Genomic DNA, 23212 nt, shown 5'->3' with positions numbered 1-23212 from the left:
TTTTTTTTCTATATTGTAGTGTTAGAATTGATCACTTCAATCTTATCAGGTTAAAATATTTGATTTGTTGTGTAAAATCACTTACATATTTGTCTAAAGCACTTACATAAAAGATTTATATCATATAGTGATGCATTTTGGTATTTTATAGAATGTAAAAGATTGCCTATTTTAAAGAAAGATTATGATATTATTGAAACATAGAAAAGATATTCAGATACTGTATGCTCAAAGTTTAAAAAGATGTTCAGCCTAAATAATACACAGAGGATAAAAAAAATTTGTTGTGAATACATTAATTGTAATATTTGATAAAAAGATAATCATATTTTAAAAGTATAGTAAAACTTTGGAAAGAGTTTAACAATTTTATTTGTTTATGAGTTGAAAGGTATCATCATATTGAAGTATACTTCGGTATTAGGATATAATCGTACCTGTGATAATAATCAGACATTACTTTAGGAACCTAAAGGTGTCTGGGAATTATCTTGTCACAACAGAGACTACGAACTGACTAGCGCTAATGGAAAATTAATATTATAACTCTTTAAAACAATTTCAACATGCAATAACTTAATAGTTATTACATAACAGCAAAAATATTTTTAACATCAAATTATGACTACCAAATTATGACTTCCCCAAAAAATTGTTTGTGTGTGAGAAATTGGATGTGATTTTTTAAATTATATGTTATTGGCTTTAAACTAGCTGTCAGCAGCTGGGATTACTCTAATATCTGTACTTTGTGTCTTTTTTGCTGTTAGGTTAAGGGATGTACCCTGCCACGCCTAGTCTGTGCTTTTGTTTGATGTTTTTTTCTGCTGTGTATCGATCTCATGAGTTATATCCTTTTCAAATGACTTTTATAGTTTGTTCTTATGTTGTGCTGTAACACCACTGTCCCAGGTCAGGAGGAGAATTGAGCACTCACAAACATATTTACCCCCTCCACATTCTGTATGTGCCTGTCCTGAGTCTGTAGCCGGTAGATCATTGGTTGTCATTGTTTCAAGTTTTTCATGAATTGTTTTATCATAAATTGGACTGTTAGTTTTCTCAATTGAATTGTTTCATATTTTTCATGTCTGGGTATTTTCAAGCAGACAATTTGGTATGCGGTTCTCTCACTGTTGAAGGCCCTTCAGTTGCTTATAATTGCTTACATTCTTTCATTTGAACTTTGGTGGATAGTTGTCTCATTGGCTATTTTTCCACATTTCCTTATTTTTAGAATTGCCCTTGCCTATATAGGAGGGCATCTATTCGATCCAAAGCAAGATATAATTAACAAAATTATAATTGACTTTTTGTTCTTGTAGTGAGATCTATAATTTGAAGAAAAAACAAAATTTCAGTACTTCTTAAGATTTTTGTCCGGTATTCTTAAGCAGTCCCTGCTTCAACCATTATTTTTTCACATGAATGATCATTTTTTCAATCTACCTATTGCAGGTGCATACTTTTATTCTTTTTACACAGATTTTTTTTAAAATGAGGTCAGTTTTTACATAAATCTACAAGAAAGATAAGTAATACATTTTTGTAATCCATAGAAACAGAAATTGAAGTGCTTGTTGACAAGATTTAAAATCAATAAGTCAATTTTATCACCTGTATACTACCCAGTTTAGGTGTGGTGTTGGGCAGGTAAAAATCAGGTATGTCAAAAACTTATTTTTCAATTCTCTTTGATACTTTTCTGTTTTCTATATTTTTGTTACATTGAGCTTTGATCAGGATGATGCTTGTATAAATGTTCGGATGACTTTTTTAGTATTTGATTTAGGAAACTTTGACATTGCTATCAATCCTGCAATTGAAAATGAGATTTTCACAGATTTTAACTCTTTCTGTTGACCTGAGCAGATCAAGTCAGTTTTTTTAGGGTCTAGGGGTAAAAAAAAAATTTGTTCAAAGAAGTTGTTAGCTAGACAAATCAATTTAAAAATCATTCTGACATATAAGTTATATAAGTATACATATAATTATTGATTGATTTGTTATATATTTATATGTCTAGTCTAATGCATCAAACCTGACAGACAAAAACTGTCATATACTCAGTAGTCTCCCCTTTACAGTAATAAATGGTCAATAAATACATCACAAATTATGATACATCTGCATTTTATTTATTCTGAATTATTCCTTTCAGACTTTCAGTTCAAATTATAGATTTTTTTTACATAAAAAATAATCTTGAATAGATATTTTCCTGTTTGAATTGTTTTATACAAGTCATTTTAAGGGCACTTTAAGCTTGCTGTTAGGTGTTAGTCAAGGCTCTGATGAAGGCATACTTTGACTTATAATGGTTTACTTTTTCAAATTATGACTTGGATGGCTGGAATATTAAAACTTGAAATTATCCTTTATAACATTTTATTTAGAGTGTGTTATGTCCTAGTTGAGATCTATATATATGGCTATAAAGTTTGTTTTAACAAGTTTTTCAGGAACATTTCACATAAATGTTACCTGTTAACTATCATTTGCAATTTTCAAAGTTGGTTTCTGATTTCATGTAAAGTTATCAATTTGAAATAAGACATTGATGAATCATGGCAAAGATAATGTAACAGCAAGAAAATTTCTTGCAAATCTGATAGAAGTTAGTAAAGAAATTTGTTGTTATTTGGTATGTCTGTCACCGTAACAGTCTGTATCTAAAATTTGAATACATGTATGAGGGACTTATTTGATCAGGGTATGACAGCTCTCATGTTAGTCATACAAGGTGTGATATTTCTGTTCAGGGGCGGTGTATTGGTAGAATGTTTCTTTACATGAGATATGTATTGGCTAAAACTTTTGAAGAGGGATTAAATGATTAATCTGTAACAGATTAAGAAGGAGTTATATGATTTGACTTGTTGAGATTAAGGTTAAAATGTTAGCAATGGTCTAATTTCCTGGCATATTTTGATTCGTTCTGAATGGAATGCATTTTATATAACTTAGTACTTGGAGATATGGCAATATAGGTTTGTGTAAATCTATGTAAAGCATTAGTAAGTAAATCTCAATTTTTGGGCAATTTTTGATGAATCTTTGAAAAAAGTTTAACTGATATCAATATGCAATTTTCAAAAGTCATCATGAAGCTATATTTCTGTGTTAAGTCAAAATGAATATGTAGCCTTCACATAAAGAATGTAGTTTCATATATAATCATAGAAATGGATGACAGAAATTAACAAAACTATTTGTCACCACCATTTAAACCTAACCAACACTTGATTCCTCCACAAAAAATAATACAATTCAATAATATGTAGAAACAAAATTTATTTTCATAAAAATCCATCTACAGCATTACCATTCATACTAAAGCAATTAATCTCTGCATATTTAGGTTATTTTTTACAGGTAGGTTATTTATTAAGAGTTGTTTTTTACTATTTTCAGAGAAATCCTTAGAATTACTAGTCCGGTATTGAAGACTTATGTTTATATTTTTATATTTTCAGAGAAATCCATCAGATTATTTAGCACGCAAAAAGGAAAAAGAAGAAGAGGAACAGAAAGAAAAAAGTAGATTTGCAAGGCGGACCAAGAGTTCTACTGATAAAGATTATGTTGCAAAAAGACGTAGCTATGTGATTGAAAAAGACGATTCTGATTTCAAGGAAAGGAAATCAAAAAGGGGCTCATACACTATTGATCATTCTTATGACACGGAAATAAAGACTAAAATAGAAAAACCTCAAAGAAGGTCATTGAAGTCGGCTGAAAGTCACATTCCAAAACCGGTCACAAAAAGTGAATCCTTAAAGAAAACTCGAGCACCTCAGCCTCCTGGTAAAAACCAGACTTCTGAAAGACCAAAATCTCCTGCCCCTCAACCACCAGCAGTCAATGAAACAAAGAAATCTCCTGACTCATCTACTCCTGTAGAGCCTCTGATTGAGTTAGCTGTAAAATCTGAGTCTCCTATCAATACACCAAGAGAATCTCAGATTGAGCATACTCAGATTGTCTCTCAAGTGAACTCACCAAGAGAAACTCAGCCAGACATTTTAAATAAACCTGATCAATCAAGTAAAGAACCTTTAATCTCAGTGGAGACTACATCTAAGACATCGTCTGCTCCTGGTAAACCTAACCGACCTCCAAGAAAGAAGAAAGAAGCCCCACAACCAACAGTCCCTGTAAAAACAGAGGACTTAAATACTAACAAAGTTTCAGAAGATATTTTAGATAAAACAAAAGTTAGTGAGATTGTATCAGATCAAGGTGATAACATTTCATCAGAGGACAAAGAGGCCCGGGTAAAGATACACAATAATCAAATTACTCAACAGGAAGGAAAACTTATAGAAGAAGAGTCGCTTATTGCAGAAAGCGGGACTTATTCATTTAGACAAGTACAAATTGTTAATCCAGATACAGTCAGCACAGAATTAGGTACCACTGATAGAAATTCTGATTCTAAGAAGGTTAAATATTTTGAGGTTGTGAGTGATACACAAAATGATAAAAACATTAAAGGAATTTTGAAGAAGGAAAAAGTGATTGAATCATCTAAAGCAGATATTGTTGTGAGAGAAAATTATTCAGGTGTAAATACTTCTCAGGGAGACTACATAACAGACAATTTAGTTGACTTCAATGAAGGTTATGGTGACATTATTGTAACACAGTCAGAGAAAAGTCTGCCAGACCATTTAGCTGACACCATTTCTCTGACATCACTGACATCATTGGAATCGGTTCCTCCACCTCTACCAGATAGCACGCCACCTTTCCTCCCTGATATCCCACCCCCTACACCAGTACTTTCCAGGAAGATTGAAGTCAGAAAACCTGACATACAGTTTAAACAGGATACTAGCATAGCTATGATGGAGACTGCTGAGGTAGAGGAAGAAATGGTAGAGATACAGTCATCATCACAAGTTCAAAGTGAGGCTCCATCTACTAGAGATGAAGTAATCTCACCACACAGCCAGAAGGTAGCAGAGTTACGTGATGATTTCTTTGGAATCAGTAAAAGTCCTCCACCTGCTGAAGCTCTAACTGACATGGATGTTTATTTGAATGATCTTCAGTTAGAGGCTAAAACTAAGGAGTTAGAGGAGGTAGACTCTGATCTTTCTGAAACGGAGGAAGAGAAAATAGGATTATTTACACCAGGTTAGTGTAGAAATATGCCCTAAAGGGATAATAAACAAAACTATAAACTATGAAATTGAAACACCCAATCATTTCTTCATAAAGAAAGAAAACTTGAAATGACTATAAGCAAAAAAAAATACAAGTAGAAAAAAAAGACAAGAACATCCAATCATATCTCTAAAGCCTGATCTAGAAATAAAACACCAGTATTATGATTTCATCTTTATATCCTTTCAATAACTTACAAAACTTGAATTGTAGAGGACATACCATAGTGCAATAAATCAATGTAACATATAGTCTGTACTAAAGAGACAGGTAAAATGTAAAAAGTATTGTTTGTTTCTTTTGAAATATGAAGCAACCACTTATCAGACAAGATGTTACCAATACTATTTGTCATCTGACAGTTATTTTAAGCCATAGTATTAGTTTTACATGCATGGATCAATTTACACTAAAGTATCAATATAAATGTGATCAATATCAACAACAGACAAGTGCAACAGTTGTAAAACATTTCTGCAAATTATGTCACCAATGTTCAATATAACAATACATACATAAACATTCTGAGAAAATATAGAACTCAGCCTGGAGTTTTATAGTCCATTACTTATTCTTTGTGGATTTAGTTACATATTTGTCTGAATTATACTCAAAAATAGCTATTTAGAGAAGCATCAATTACAGATATATATATGTTATGTTTAGCGAAAAATGTGTGGAAAAACATAAGGTGAAAATGAAATTTGAACTATGAAAAAATGGACCAGACAACCCGAGTCTACATGCAGTCTTTATTGATAGACAGGTTTCTATAAAAGATGTTAAGCTCTAAATCATACGAAGTAAAAAATGTCATGAAAAACTTAAACAAACTATCAATTTAAGCTTTTCTTGAACATTCTAAATTTTACAGTTATTATGACACCATTAGTTGTTTATTTGAAACAAAAAAAATACTCAACTCAGCAAATATTCAAACATCATGCAGCTATCTGAACTTTTTTTGACATGTTTGTTTGTTACTAGGTGATGGAGAAACTGGGACCTTACCTACCACACTTGATGATGAGGACCATGAGATCCACTTGATATCATACAACACTACCTCATTACGGAGCCCAGAATCACAGACAGACTCAGCATTCGAGGACATGGCATCAAGCATGCATTCAAATGACCTAGACAACTCGAACCAGTTCAGTCTTAGCAGTACGCTGGATGATTTCCCAGATGGCTTTGTTGTCAAGGAAACCATCAGAGAAGTACACACAGAATTTGTAGAATCAGACCCAGGATCTATGTCACCACCTGAATCATCACCAAGGAAACCACAATCTATGACATCACCACCTGTGAACAGAGATGCCTCATCCTTTATGGCTAAATCTAACAAATTCTCCAGCAGTATAAACGAACCTCCTAAAATTCACATCCGAGCCAACACTAAAGAGATGTCTGATGCCCATATACAGGAGGTTGATGCCCAGAGGAAAGCTGTCATTCAAAATAGTACTGTCAAGAGGAAGAATGTTGGTTGGAGTGATGAAGAAGGTAAATGTAAAGCTTATGATCAAAGGGAAATAACTCTATAGCTTAATAATTTGTTTGCAATAGAATTTAGAGTTATTTCCCTTACCCTTGATTATTCAAATATGTACACCTGTAATCTTACCTGTCAGGTGCTAATTGATTTGATAGGTGTAATATATAACATATAATTATGTTATATCAGCTAAAAAAGTGTAAAAACTTCACTCTGGCTTGGGGTTAACATATTTCCTTATAACTCTGACAGTTGTAACTCTAGCATTGTTTGACGACAGGGCAAAGTCAAAAAGGATAATACAAGGTGAGTTCTGTAAAATTGGTGTTCTTCCAACTGATTTATTGGTTGGTTTTCTTTTATACATAATTTATTTGAATATTATATAGTGATAGTGTGTAGCAGCAAATTTTCAACAGAAAAAAATAACATGAAAATCAATGGAACATTTATCAAGTTAATATGATCTAAACCAAAAGGTAATAAATATCATGTTTTACTTAATGTTATTTTTCTTTCAATCTGTTTGATTTTTTAAAGAGAATTAAAAGGGGGATTTATGGAAATTTAAATGATTAGTTGTTCCTTGAAAGTCACACTTCACTAAATATGAAATACAAATGTATGTTTGGATGTGACTTGAATCATTTATCTGTTGAAAGTTTCAAACTACACATTAGTTACTTTTTCGAACAATTCTGGTAACACACTGTACTTGAAATAAGTATTCTAAGTGAACTTTTATACTCCAGAATATTTAAAATGACATAATATTTACCTGTCACATGATTACATAACTCTGTTGACAAATGATTAAATTACTCAGATAATTGGAAGGGGAAAATTGTGAAGTTTTTTTTATCCTTTTTATATCTTCAACAAACAAAAACATGCAAATTTCTGAATCTTACCTGATTTTATGTTAAATTAAAACATTTGAATAGGAAAGTAGAATAAATGAATAAAGTGAGAATACAATACCAATTAAGGCTAAAAGGATTAAAATGAGATTAACATAGCTGGTCTAATCATTAATTAACTTATTGTTTATTTTCATGAATTTGTTCAGACAAGTTAAAAAAGATCTGTATTTTTCAAATATAAACAAAATTTAACATCAGTTATTTAACAGTAACCTTGTTTTTGTCCAAAATGGTCAACCAGTATGGTAGTAGGTGTAGAAAGTTAAAACTGCTTCATATGAATTTGATCAACATGAACAATTGTATAAAGTGTGGTAAGTTAAATGACCATTTGACACTATACTAACATCTTGGAACAGTAAAGGGAGAACACTATACTAACATCTTGGAACAGTAAAGGGAGAAAAATCTTTCTAAAACTTTGTCTTGTTAATGTAAAAACTGAACATATTTCCATGATTTAAAAGTTCCATAGATATTTCAAAGCAAGATAAAAACTTTTAACATCTGCCTTTGTAAATTTTCTTCATTATTTATTTTAAATTTAATTTGAATTTTGGTGGTCTCTTTTGTTATGTCTAAATTCATTCTCTTACTACATTTACTTCTTGGAGTAACTTTCTTAATTTTTCTCGCTGCATTGAAGACCTATTGGTGACCTTCTGCTGTTGTGTTTTTTTCTATGGTCGGGTAGTTGTCTCTTTGACACATTCCCCATTTCCATTCTCAATTTTAGCTATAAAAACTAACCATAAATATGTAATAAGTCTAGAAAATATGGGCAACATTCAGAGAAAACTCAGAAGTTTGGAAGGTGTGCTTCTCAGATTACATGATTTTTAAAAATACAACCTAATAATTCCTTTTATTGTATACATTCTGTGCCGGTGGCAGTCATTAAGTACTCTAACTTTCCAAGAATCATGCATGGATTTTATTTTGAATGAAATAATACTTTGAATGAAAAACTGAAATTAAGGTTATTTGAAAAGTTGATATACTAAATATAAGAAAAAATAATGACTTTGATTGAAATCAGTCATATATTAGATAAAGATATTTAAAACCAGCAATTAATTGTTTAAATTTAATTCGATGAAATTTATTGTAAAATTGAACAAAGATTTAATTAAATAAAGTTGTATAGTAATTTAAATGAGTCAGAGCTATAATTTATAGATCATTATCTAAAACAATAAGTGGACTCAACTACAATATCTTGTATAATAATCATTTAAAAAGATTCCTAGGAAAAAACAACATAAAACAAGTAAGGTAGGTTTAACTAGAGATTTAGTATGATTATGGTATGGTATTCCCCTCAAGCCAGTAATTGTTTAAATTTCCCTTTGTAATTAGGTGAAAATAGCTTTCATTATTTACATAAAAAAAAATCTCCCTTATTTTAATGGTGGACACCGCAGGTAAACAAGTAGTATTGGTGAGTTTGTGTAGCGATTAACGGGTGGGGAAATAATATGCTCTGTGCTAGCTTTGTACCTGTTCACTCAATTGTGAAGTAAAGGTTTTATGCATTTTGAAAGAAAAGAATTTGTTGTATTGTGGCAAATACAGAAATCTAATTGAAAGGTTTGTAAATATGATATTTAAAAACTTTAGTATGATGATTTTATTATATTTCTATTGGTAAAAATAATTGTTATAATGACTCTGTCGCATGTTGAACAGTAATACATGTAGTAATGGATGTGTAATGATGCTTTATAAAACTGCATTCTATAGGTCTGATTGAAGTGAATACTAGATGTTAGAATACCACTCATGTAAAGATCGTAGATTATTTTGTAAAGGCATTGTATTTACATTCCTATATAGATCAAGCAGTTGATATGTTGCTTTTGCAAAAAATTTTGATCAGACTTTTTTTCAAATTTATTTAAAGCTTTCTTGATGTTTCATAGTTTGATGGTTAGCCGAAATCGGATATACAATTTTCCAAAGTTTACTGATTCCAATGAAATTTTATTCTTTTAATTAAAAACTCTAATAGAGAAAAAGTGATAGCTCAATCTAAAACTTTGTCTTAGACAGACTAAGAACAAGACTATGAAGCAAACATAAAGAAACCAAACTAGGTGTCAAGTTTCCATCATAAGGCTACAAAGTAAAAAGTGCTATATGTTATAGCAAATAGAACATGTGGTTAAAAATTGGAACATAAATGGGTCTTCATCATTAGTTTATGTCATACAATTTGATTTATTTACTCTTGTACATCTGATATGTTAGTCATTTAGATTTACCATAGCAGAGGACATTGTTTTATCTTAACCTTGGATAAGTGTTTTTTGCTCATCTGCAGTTTTAATTGACATTGTAATACTGTCTTTTTGGTGGATACAATTGCACTAGGGCAATGTCAATCCTATCACACTGGTTTGAAAGCTATATTCTAGGCCTCATCTCTACCTTACTTAACAGTGCAGTAAGGTGGACTTCCTTATATCAAACCTGCCAATGACCTGCAAATTTACTAATATATTCAGATACATGTCTAACCATACTTGACCGAGAATTCATTAAATATTGTAGAAGTTATAAAACTTTGGTCTTTCTTTTTTGTCCCTCCTTTTCTTTTCTTTGTTTTGGTTTCTGATTTTTGCCATTCATTTCTTTGATAGATATTTTTGTTCTTTTTCTTTTTTGTCCCTCTTTTCTGAGATAGATTTCTTACCAGTTTTTAATCTCCATTATTTACCTTGATATGACTGAACTGAAATATATTTTGTATTTTCAATGCTTTTTATCACCATGCTTCTACATGTTTAGGCATATATGACCGCAATTAAATCTGGTGAAAGGGTTCTGTTTTGTTCTAAGACAAAAATCTTTTAGTGAAGTATAGATATTGCCAGAAAGATACATCTTCTAACTAAGATTATTTATTTTGTCCTGGATCTTGGTCTATGTTGTTATTGTTTTTATTTCTTGCTTAATGTCCAGTGATCTCTGGATTTCATTCACACCTACCAAGACTTTGGCAACATAACAGTGTGATTCAACCACTTATTTCAATACCTTGGAATATCCCTGCATTCGTCACAATATTCTATATATAGAATCTGAGCAATAGATAGAAGAAAGCAGGTGTATTCCAAAAGATTTAAAAATTAAAGGTAAGATTTTAAAAAAGGAAATTATTTTAAAAAAGGAAAGTGAAAAGAGGAAATAACCGTTACAAAATAATTAAGAATGACGATAATTTTAAATGAACATATATGGAATTGTGTAGACATTGATTAGCAGCCAATCTACCCGTCGCGTGATAGTGGAAAGATAATAACGGTTTAGTCACATAATTGGACGATTTACCTGCCAAATATTTGAAGCGAGGTATTGGATGGGGGTGCAGATACACATAGCACTTTGAACTAAATTGATAAGAATTCTATTTATCACTGGTTTGACGGGTACTTGAAATGGTGACAAAATTTTGAAATAATTTTGGAGGTGTGTTTTTTTCGACATGGTTAGGATATACCGCGTACAAACTTCAGGTGAGAAGTTATCTTAATGTAGATTTTACAAATTTTTACTTTTATCAGATATTATTTCACCTGTAGCTTGAAATTGCATTATATAATCTGAGTATTGATTTAGTTTTATAACTTCCATGTTGATGATCAATAGCTCTACTTTTGTAAATAAATTTGTATTTTGTATAAACACGTAGGAGTTTGGGTGTGTGAATGGAAAGGATAGGGTGGGTCTATGTTGAACACGTAGGAGTTTGGGTGTGTGAATGGAAAGGATAGGGTGGGTCTATGTTGAACACGTAGGAGTTTGGGTGTGTGAATGGAAAGGATAGGGTGGGTCTATGTTGAACACGTAGGAGTTTGGGTGTGTGAATGGAAAGGATAGGGTGGGTCTATGTTGAACACGTAGGAGTTTGGGTGTGTGAATGGAAAGGATAGGGTGGGTCTATGTTGAACACGTAGGAGTTTGGGTGTGTGAATGGAAAGGATAGGGTGGGTCTATGTTGAACACGTAGGAGTTTGGGTGTGTGAATGGAAAGGATAGGGTGGGTCTATGTTGAACACGTAGGAGTTTGGGTGTGTGAATGGAAAGGATAGGGTGGGTCTATGTTGAACACGTAGGAGTTTGGGTGTGTGAATGGAAAGGATAGGGTGGGTCTATGTTGAACACGTAGGAGTTTGGGTGTGTGAATGGAAAGGATAGGGTGGGTCTATGTTGAACACGTAGGAGTTTGGGTGTGTGAATGGAAAGGATAGGGTGGGTCTATGTTGAACACGTAGGAGTTTGGGTGTGTGAATGGAAAGGATAGGGTGGGTCTATGTTGAACACGTAGGAGTTTGGGTGTGTGAATGGAAAGGATAGGGTGGGTCTATGTTGAACACGTAGGAGTTTGGGTGTGTGAATGGAAAGGATAGGGTGGGTCTATGTTTGATAAGAATCATACGTGGGTCTATGAGAAATGCTCTTTATTTTACAACATAATATTTAGAATAAATACCGACAATTAATTTGACTTGAGTTATGAACTCGATGTACATGTAAAATGATTGAGAGACTAGAATTAGGAACACTGTACTGGTCTTTTCATTTAATTTCATTGCTAAATAAAGTTGTATGCTTTTTGAAAAATGAAGAACAAGAAATTAAGCAAGTTTGAACAATATTATTTCACTGAATTAGGGAAATTACTATGCAGATAACTGCCTTTCATCTTTTGGTTATCAAATTTTGAAGGATTAAAGTATCTAATTATGACCTCTTCTTCACCCCTCAATATTTATTATTGGATTAGTATTGAGCTTCAATTGTTTCATCAAAGCTTGATTTAAGGATTTCTGATTTAATTATCAATTATGCTAAAATAAACTTGGATTGTGATGATCTTATGATGTTTATTTCACTTCACACTCCTATAAATGAGAAAATATAACAGAAAGTACCCAGAAGCCTTAGTGCTAAAGCAATAGCATGTTCTTCTCAATTCTTATAAAAATTCCTTTCTGTGTTTTTCAAATATTTTTCTAAGTTTTGATCAACGGTTTTTGGATTCAATGATATTCAAGCATTTTGTTCAATAAACTGCACTATTAAATAAGCTCAAAATTTAATCTATCTTGTTCAATCAAGCTAAATTAGCTGTATATAAGTAAGACTGAAGGGAGAAAATATTAGTACTAAAACGACCAATGTATTTGTTATGTCATGTTGCCTATGTTTAACTATGAATTAAGGATTATCCAATGTAATTTACTTAGTCACATATCTATAATCTAATTACCAGAAGTTAATTCTAAACATGTACTAAAAGATCTATATATGTATAAACTAAGTAGAATTTTGCATGTACATGGTAATTTTCAGACAGATGTGCTTTTAAATATTAAATAGTTACGGATATAATTTGGCTTAATGTTGAACAGATAATGACTTCCATAGTTGTGAAGTAATTATAAGTTTGATATACCCTTATAAGATGAATTAGCATTGTTCATTGGGGGGAAATACAGCTCATTTGGTAAATAATCACAGACTTTTACACAACAGTTAAAAGAAGATAACTTTACATAGCTCATACAAGTGTGATATATTTTTCAGAAGAAGACAGCAGCAATTTAAGTAAGATATTGTATTGTCTCTGCTTATCTTACTGCCTAAGTAGTCCCAGCATCCCAGCATCACTCTATATATGCCTCTTTGCTTAAATAATCCAAGCTTCTAAGCAAGTACATAACATATACATACATTTTGTATATATGTACTGAGAAATTGCAAAAACACTGCACTGATTCAAAATTACAGATGCCCATTACCTAACTATATATGCAATGTAAAGAACCAAAAAGTATGTGCTGCTTTTTATAAATGTGAAAAACAATCACTTTTAAATGAATTTCTTGAACAGTAAAATGGAAAATGGAAATGGGGAATGTGTCAAAGAGACAACAACCCGACCATAAAGCAGACAACAGGAAAAGGTCACCAACAGAAGAATTCCTTCACCTGCATCTCATGTACTGATAAACTATGTATCTTTAGTACAAAGAAAGTTATACCCTGATCATGATTGTATTTAGCTTGCTTTTAAAAAATCCATAGTAGTATATTAATCATAGTTCATCATTGTTAAGACTTTGTTCAAAACCAAATCATTGAGTCATATGAATTATGAATGATTTTCATGGAGTATAGATGTCTACCTGTCTATCTCAAAACCACAAAATGTTCTCTTTTGTAACTTGAACAACCTTGGGTAAGTTCTTTAAGATATTCTAATGAGTTTTTTCCACATCGTTCTCATATTATAACAATTTTGTAAACATTTGGGTTACAGTGACATAAATTTAAAACATAAAGAACAGCAAACGTACAGTCTTCAACAATAAACAGGTGTCCAAACTGTATGTCAAGCTCTAAATCATCCATATCACAAAAACCCAGGGTAGAAACATATTTAAGTGCAAAACTTTCTTATTTAATTGTTTGGTTTCGTTTTCTGTTGAAGTTGTTTTATTAATACAAATTCTAACATTGGCCATAAAAGTGATTTAGTGCTGTATATGTATGACCATGTTTGTGACAAATTAATTCAGATTTAAAGCCTGCTTTATCAATATTCTCTGATATAACCATTAAGCACGAGGTTAATTACACTTCTATGCTAATTTTAATGATAAAACACAATACCTTGACCAACATTTTACCAATACTTTGTTGATCATCTATATCTAAAATAGATTTCTATCCTTATGGTACAAAACATGCTCATCAATAAGACATGTTAAGCACATCAATTTTAAATAATATTTCAATATTTGTTGCCTCCATTTATTTAAGAAATTGATTATTAGGTTGACAGAACAACATCTGGGGGTTACACCATATAGAATTGATGAAACATATTATATTGATTACTAATAATAAACCATAAAAACACAAATTATACCAAGACCATCTCTCAATGTGGACCAGGCTGAAATAATTTGGGATATAACAATGTTTTATAACACATTTTCCCGTCCAGGTAAACAATATTAAAGTATTATTACAATTATCATTCCTTATGTTCCTGGGGAGTAAGTTATTCCTTAGTTTTTAAAGCATTCTATAATACATTAAGTTATATGCTGTTTATCTGGATTATTCCTTAGTTTTTAAAGCATTCTATGATACATTAAGTTATATGCTGTTTATCTGGATTATTCCTTAGTTTTTAGTTAAAGCATTCTATAATACATTAAGTTATATGCTGTTTATCTGGATTTAGATGTAAGCTGTAAATGGTTACAATAATACAGCATTTACTTTCTCAGCTTAAGTTATAAATGAAAGCATCACTAGCACACAGGAGCATAATACAGCCTAGTATTCATTATGGTCATAACTATAAAGTAACTGGCAACAATTTACTGAATACTTAAACTTTAAGGATTTTCTACCTTATTTATCCTAGTACATGTATAGATGTATTTATGATGAGTTTATTTACTGATACTTTTGAATTAAGGTTGGCTATTACAAATTGTTTATCAAAGTTACAATGGAAGTTTTAAGTTCAGAAATAGCTAAGAAAATTGCATAGTTAATGTTACTGAATGTTAATTATGTTCTCTCATATATTTATATTGCAGACTTTAAGAAATTGTGGTGGGATGGGGTGGGGGTGGTTACAATTCTTTTGATTAATGTACTGATTTTACTAAAAAATGCTGACATATTCTTTTAATATATTTTATCAGTGACATTCTTCTGTCTCCTATGTGGAGGTTTGATTTTGCACTTGTTATAATTATTTAAAATCTGACAAGACTATTAAGTTTAAGTTATCCAGTTTTTATTGTAAAATCTGCCTTAAATTGTATCTTCTACAACTAAAACAGGAAAATTGGTATGTTGTCTAACATAATTGTGCAAATCTTACTTAAAAGAGCAAACACTGAGACGTCCACGCCTCAGTCCATTCTTTAGTGTCTAAGATATCTCAATTACTTTTTCATGTTGTACAGGAATGGAGAAAATAATTTGAACATCCGTTTTTGTGGTTTATTTTAAATAAGAAGATTAATTTCTATAGAATCATATAAACAAGAAAATTTAAGGATCATTTGTAACCTTTAGAAGAACCTGTCGTTAACTGATTAGGTAAAGAGGTTGCTTCGCTTGGTAACAGATAAGCTTGTCTGGTAACAGATTTGCTTGCTGTTGAATGACATGTATTCTCTATAGAGCTTGTTATATTTGTAGCATACTAGTCATAACATTTCTATATGACACTGTATGCTAAGCTCTTGCTGTTGAATGACATGTATTCTCTATAGAGCTTGTTATATTTGTAGCATACTAGTCATAACATTTCTATATGACACTGTATGCTAAGCTCTTGCTGTTGAATGACATGTATTCTCTATAGAGCTTGTTATATTTGTAGCATACTAGTCATAACATTTCTATATGACACTGTATGCTAAGCTCTTGCTGTTGAATGACATGTATTCTCTATAGAGCTTGTTATATTTGTAGCATACTAGTCATAAAATTTCTATATGACACTGTATACTAAGCAAACAACAATCAATCAATCAATTATAAAATTGTCTTCAACTCTTGTTGAAAAGATGCATAAGTCAATTTTGTCTTTTTCGTGATCATTTAAGTTATGATTTTTAGTTGCTGTGGGTTTTAAAGTGTTTAAATTAAGCATTGAAAACCTTGTTTATGTGTGCAGCAGATGTAACTCACTAAATTTGTTTATGAATCATACCAGGGTGTTTAAGTCAATTTTAAAACAGTTTTTGATGTTCTTTTCACAAGTAATTTGTTCATGTTTATTCAACCTTAGCTTATCCTGTTCTATAAATGACTGAAGTCTTTTTGAAAACATCAAAAGAATTATGTAAACTTTTATCAACATTATACATTTACTGGGTCCTGGGATACTGAAATTTTTGCTTGCTTGGTTCCTCATAAAGCATCTTTTACATCATTAGATCTTTGTTGAGTAGACCTATCGAATGTCCCCTTGTTTTCCTATTGTCAAATATCTCTACTAAATATGTATATCTATTATACACTATAGCCAGTTTATCAGATAATATTTTAAGTCTTTCTTTTTTCATTGGTATGCTCTATCATTAAAATGTTTACATATTTGGTCTGCATTTAAACAAGATTAAAAGCTCTGATATGTTTAGTGTGTGGTGACTTAAATGGTCTGAAAAGGAATACTATATGAGTATTACCAACTTTTGTTTAGTTAACACTTGAGAAATTCTTTTAAATATTTAAAATATCATTGATTGTTTACTTGTTTGAATATTTTGAGTTTAACTGTTAGAAATGTGAAATCATATGGGCAAGAAAATCACAAATAAAACCTGCAAAATTTACTTTGTATAGAATTCCAATGATATCTGATGCAGTTGATTCTGTATCAGGTTTCAAGCTCAAGAAAACTGGAGTTTGTTCAAATTCAGTCACCTGTGTTTAATACAGGATACAAAATATAGTTCCTGCTGTAATGTTTCTGTGAAAATATCCTTCAAACTTAAAATATATTAACAAGTATTATTAAGATTAAATAATACTTACCTGAAATCTAGAAAAAGGGGTGTGTCTGTTTTGTCACTATTTTATTGACAAAAAAATCAATGGAAAAGGGGGCATCAATTCTTCCCTGTTTCACATATTTTTTTTAGAAGCAAATGTAAAACACCTACAGTAAATAATCATATATTTGTGATATGAAAAATTAATGAGTAACATTGTCCTCTGAAGCATATTGATAGGAAGACAAGTTTTATCTTTGGGCTAAACATGAAGTTTTATGTCCGAAAGAGAATTTAACATGAGGGTTTGGTCAGTCTACAAGGAGTAAGTTACAGGTGATATATGTTCAGGATGTACTGATAGGGACAAGGGAAGCACCTGTCGTCATCTATCTCAATGTTATCTTAATTCAGTAGGGTCATGATATTCTAAAGCGGGACCATACCTTAGGAAACTAGCTTCCATTATTGATTGTAATTCCATCTTTGAGTTTAGTTTATAGGTGACCACTCATACCTAGATAATTTAATGCCTATATAGTTTCAATGTGTTCCATCAGCTAATTTGTAACATGGATTATGTCATGGCTGAGAATATCACTCGATGATTTCTTTGAATATTTGGACTGAAATTAATAAGAAAATGGACGATTGTGATTTTCCGATCTACTCGTCAAGTGCCGTTATTATTCTGAAGTTAGTGCCAGAGGATGGGGGTAAGATATAAAATCATTTTCAGTATTCTAGGAAAAAAGATTTTTCATGTTCTGGTTAAAAGTTACCAATTTTTGTTTGTTATGTGGGTGTTTAATTAGATGTTGCCATCAGCTGATTTGATATTGTTGTTTCATAAATAAGGTTAAAAAATGCCTGGTCTGTTTTTAAAGCTTCCTTGCTTTTAACTATTATTATAATTGTTGTATCGTGCAACATTTGACATCGTTTTGCCTTCAGCTAATAACAAAACTTTGTTCATATGTATTATTGTTGTTCTGTATCTATTTTCAACCAATTAAGTAGAAAACATTTAATTATTCATTATATATTTTTATATAATCCTTAAAGACATTTTATAGTACATAATTTTTCATCTCTGTACAATAAAACAAAATGTTTGATGATATCGTAAATACATAGATAATGTTTTAACAATAAAACATTAAATACAGACTTTTAACTGATGATAAATGATATAAAACCATACATTTTACGATGACTGTTCACATTATCGTATATTTCTGGTATATTTTAGTACTTCATTTTATTCCATATTTGTTCTAGCCTACACATAAAGTGTTTTTAGAATGCTTATGTAAATGTTAACATTTCCTCAAAACATTTATTTGCAAAAAGGATAGATATTTCTTGGATGTTTATGGCCTTATTTTGCACGATTCAGTGACTAAAAGAAATAACAATATAAGTTTGGTAAATTGATGATTACTGTGTATCTGCTTCCCAGGCTGCATCTCCTCTTTTTCTTCATTTGTTGGCTCATGGTTAGGTGACCTAAGGTCAGTTTCTGATATATATATAGGAAGATGTGGTATGAGTGCCAATGAGTCAACTCTCTATCCAAATAACAATTTATAAATGTAAACCATTATAGGTCAAGGTACAGCCTTCAACACGGAGCCTTGGCTCGCATCGAACAGCAAGCTATTAAGGGCTCCAAAAATTTCTAGTATAAAACCATTCGAACAGGTTGTTTATAAATCAAGTACTCTATATGTTTTCTTCAGAATCACTTTGAAAGGTATAAATGGATCTGATAAGGATATCTGGCCTTGACCTTATTTTCATAGTTTTTGTGAATTTTTTAATTACCAGTACAAAAAGTAAATAAATGACTAGAATGATTGTAATGAGTACACCTCCGTCTGATAGATGTTGTATATTATTATAATTTGCAATCCAGTGAAGGCCAATATGGATTCTTAGTGTAGACCTTCAAGCAACTTGCAAGATCACATACAGCAATAGGAGAGGTGCTCTTTTGATTTATCTTTGAGCAAGGGGGGGGGGGGGGGATTGGAAAGAGGATTGTTTCTGTAATAAAGAATTTGTTTTCATATATTATGGAAAGTTGATATCTGGAGTTTTAATCTACAGTAACATTTTAATTGTCTTGCAGAATGTGTCACAATTAAAACAGTTTGAAAAGATTCAAAATTTAATCTCTCTCTTAAAATTCTATACACAAAATGTTAATTAAAGATTAACAAATGAGTGGTTTAGTTTCATTTTCAAGGTATTCTAAACGTTGTAAATGTATATGTGTATACTGAGTAATATTGATTTCACTTCCAATAGTCTTCCTAACTTATTTTGCATTGCACTTTATCTGATTAAAAAGAGACATAAAATTTAGGTTATAGGATTCTATTATCCAAATATAACTTGGCATAAGTCTGACAATAGATCGGAACTTTGTCAAATTTGAGTATGTCAATTATAAACGGTAAAATATTCTGGGTATGTACTTTGGCCAGGTAGGTTGGGTAGAGATTTACTCTCAACAAATATATATCTATTATGCATGTAATTTAATTTTCTCAGTCATGAATAAAATATTTGATTTTTATTATCGTGAGATTTACTGCCGTAATAAGTCATGTGACCATTTAGTACAAACAATGCAGGTAAATAAGATTTTTTTATGTCGGGATTACAGATCTTGGATCTGTAAGTAAAAGATACCGCCTAGTGACACTATCTCATTTAGATAGATGTAACCCTGCGGAGGTAGACAATATCTAATTTGTAATACAGGTATGTTTTTACCTGTCTGATTACCTGGATTTACACCTGTATCAAGGTAGGTTTTCTCTATTGAACCAATGTCTTTTGATATTAAAGTTTGATCCTATCTAGTGTGTACTGCATACTTGATTAGGTTCACATTGGTCTGTATGTACACCAGGACATCAGGTAAGGTCTTATTTTCATAGTTCGTAGAAATTGATTCAATTAAAAATGGCAGCATGGCAGCATGTACAACTAGATAGATTCTTATAGTCTGGTAACTGTATTTGATTTGATGATATATTTCAAAAATCATAACGGCAAACTTCAAGACTGAAATCTATGAACATGTTTAAGTTTTTTTGGGGGTTGGAAGAGAATAAAACCTGAACATATTTGTTTATTTACTGAGATCCAAGATCAATATTATTCTACCCTTTTGTTTAATATGTGGCTTTCATCTCTACAGTTATTATCAAATATATATTTATAATCTATCTAATAATATTTCTAGATAATTGATTAAATTCTTGATTCTTACGTAATGTATGAATTGAATAGATACAATTTATCTGTTAGTTCCAGGTTAGCTTGGTTTATCACTGTGTAGATAATAAGTACATGTATTTGTCATCACATATTGATAGCCTGTATATCATATATTAGTTCTGTGACCTTTTTACTTACTGGTAACTTTTTCTTTTCAGCTCCCAGTAATCCATCCATAGAAGTTAACACAGCATCCAATTCATGGCGTGAAAACACGAAATCTGTTAATGGAATAAATTGGGAAGAAAAACCAGAAAAAGTTGACTTATACAGTAAAAATATTGTTGACGAGTCTGACACATCTGAAATTGTTGATCGTGAGTCGATTGCTGATTTGTCCTCCACACGTAAACAGTGGGAAACTTTCTGCCGATCAACAAGTAACGAGCCAATTAAACCTCCAGCAAAGAACATCTCTCCAGCCAAACGCTGGGAAGTCAAGTTACCTTACAAGTCTGATCCACAAACTGCCATCACAACTCCAAGGTCCGAATCACCAGACAGAATGTCTGACACAGATGTCGACCAGTATGCTAGTGAAAGTGCCATAGATAGAGAGATTCGTCTTGCCAATGAGCGTGAGGAGATGTTACGTAAGGAACAAGAGGAAAGGCTGGAATTAATCAAACGACAAGCAGAATCGAAACAAAACTTTGAAAAGAAAAATAACAATAACAATAAAGAATTTCAGACAATGTACCATGAAATGACCGAAGCTGACCGTGGGTCTGAGCTTCAGAAAAGGGAGACAATCATACAACAGGAAATCTTAGAAAATAAAGAGAGAGAAAAAGCCTTAAAAGTACGAACATATGAGGTTTGTATTGGTTAACTTACAATCAATCTACATCTAGTGAAATCATATTACATCTAAGACATATCAAAGTCAGCTTAGGGTCATCAATTATTCTTAATCTTTTGTCAAGGTTGCAGAGACACAATTGTTTTCTAAAAACAATCTCAACTGAAAAGGATATCTTAGAAATTTGTTGACATTGTCAAAGTATTGATAATTTTACTGACTAAAACATAAGGTTGAACACTTATTTTTAACTTTGAATTGTAAGACAGCAAGTTCCCTTGTGTTCTTGAAGGAAGACCTAGATTTGAAACTATAAACATGTGTATTTCGTACATTTGAAGAGAAGACCAATCATTCTTTCACCAGGCTAACTTGCATACAAGTAAAACAGTTTCATAGCCTCATATTCCAGTTTTTATAAATGACTAGTTTACACTAGCCTTAAGTTTAAGCTTCATTTGGTTATAGATTATGCATGGATTCTTATCTGGTCATGCTTATGGTTAAAACATGATTTTTAATTGAAACTTTCCTTACAATATATCCCTGTCTGTGTTACAACTTAAGTGGACTCTAGATTTATAGGGGTATAAACAATTAATAGATTTATAGGGGTATAAACAATTAATCTCTCATAAATTTTGTATCATAAATACTTTAAGAAGATTTTTACTTATGATGTAAAATTAAGAAGATATATGATTGTCATTGAGACAACTCTTCACCTGAGCCAAATGATGTCAAATTTAACAAAAGCCCTATGAAATAAGGGCATACATACACCACAGGCAAAATTTGAATTCATTTCCAACTGCTCTTGAAACCACTTACAAAATATCCAGATTTATATAGTTTAGAATTCTTGGGCACATATTTACCTCATCAGGTAAAACCCCCTCTTCTGTACCTTGTAAGGGAAATATTTAAGAAGATTATGTCACTAATACCCACCCATATTCAGTTAACAATTTTATTAAAAAGTTATCAATGATATATTACTATTTAATACAAAACTTCAATAATGGAAACAATGATAGGCAGTCAGATGTCTGGGATGGGGAATATTTATTAGAATTGTTTTGTTCCTGGGTATATTGACATCACATTGAAATTTGTAGAGGTCATCATTCTCTTCTAACCTTTCCAAAAAAGGAAAACTAGAAGTTATAACTTAGATGCATTTTTGTTATCCACATTCTTATAAGAGAAAGTTCTGAGTTTTTAGTCCTCTTGCTTGATAGTGAATATAAGATATCTGTGACACATTTTACATGTATAAGGATGTACTGGATTAATTAATTGATTGATTGATTGATTGACGGCTGATTAATGTCCAGGATGTAATGAGTTACCGATGTAACTTAGTACAGATCTCCTTTGTTAAGTTTTTTTCATTCTCTTACCACAACTTGTCATAATGGCATGTTATATAACGGAATATTTATCTGTAAAACACAATTCATTACATTTTGTTAAAGGCATATTTATGTTTTTAATTTTTAATCTGGAAATTGAAAAACTAGAAAGTTTATTGATTTGTCAAGTACATAGACAAGGATTTAATGATCAGACAAGAAATCCAACAACAATCTGAATATAAGTTTTCATAAACTATAGATTTGTGTAATACACATATAGACCAACTGTTTAAATATTAATGATAGTTATATTAGTACCAAAAGATCTATAAAATAAGTTTTACTATCAGGTGTTAATTACTACAGTCAGCTGAAAAAATAATCTCTATTTCAAAAAATCTTGTTGAAACACCTTTCATGAAGAAAAGCAATTTATTATGCAATGCATATCCTTTGTTTGTCTTTCTTTTTAAAATTAGTCTCTTTAATTGTATTGGCCTTGTTTAAAGATCAGTGAATTTTTTAAGCTTTTTGAGGGTTTAAATTTCATTCTTTTATGATAAGAAGTGTACCAAGAATTTCCTGTATTCAATATGTATACATTGTGTATATATTGTCAG

At 31.2% G+C, this 23212-nt stretch overlaps 1 protein-coding gene across 4 annotated transcripts in view; it reads left to right on the top strand.

The window, feature by feature from the left end:
• The window catches only part of LOC139501923 (myb-like protein X), an 83197-nt gene that overhangs the window by 54901 nt on the left and 5084 nt on the right, over positions 1-23212 (top strand). Inside the window, exons 14-17 of one of the 4 annotated variants that reach the window (XM_071291235.1) lie at positions 3477-5142; positions 6160-6684; positions 13192-13212; positions 20591-21234. In XM_071291235.1, coding sequence (XP_071147336.1) covers positions 3477-5142; positions 6160-6684; positions 13192-13212; positions 20591-21234 — 2856 coding nt within the window. Of the gene's footprint in view, positions 1-3476; positions 5143-6159; positions 6685-13191; positions 13213-20590; positions 21250-23212 lie in introns of all 4 variants that reach the window. The other 3 variants (XM_071291227.1, XM_071291249.1, XM_071291243.1) reach the window with 3 other exon arrangements.

This window comes from Mytilus edulis, chromosome 1 (genome assembly GCF_963676685.1).
Source record: "Mytilus edulis chromosome 1, xbMytEdul2.2, whole genome shotgun sequence".
NCBI classification, from domain to species: Eukaryota; Metazoa; Mollusca; class Bivalvia; order Mytilida; family Mytilidae; genus Mytilus; species Mytilus edulis.
The sequence above is the reverse complement of the archived record's forward strand: the minus strand, read 5'-3'. Positions and strand labels throughout refer to the sequence as shown.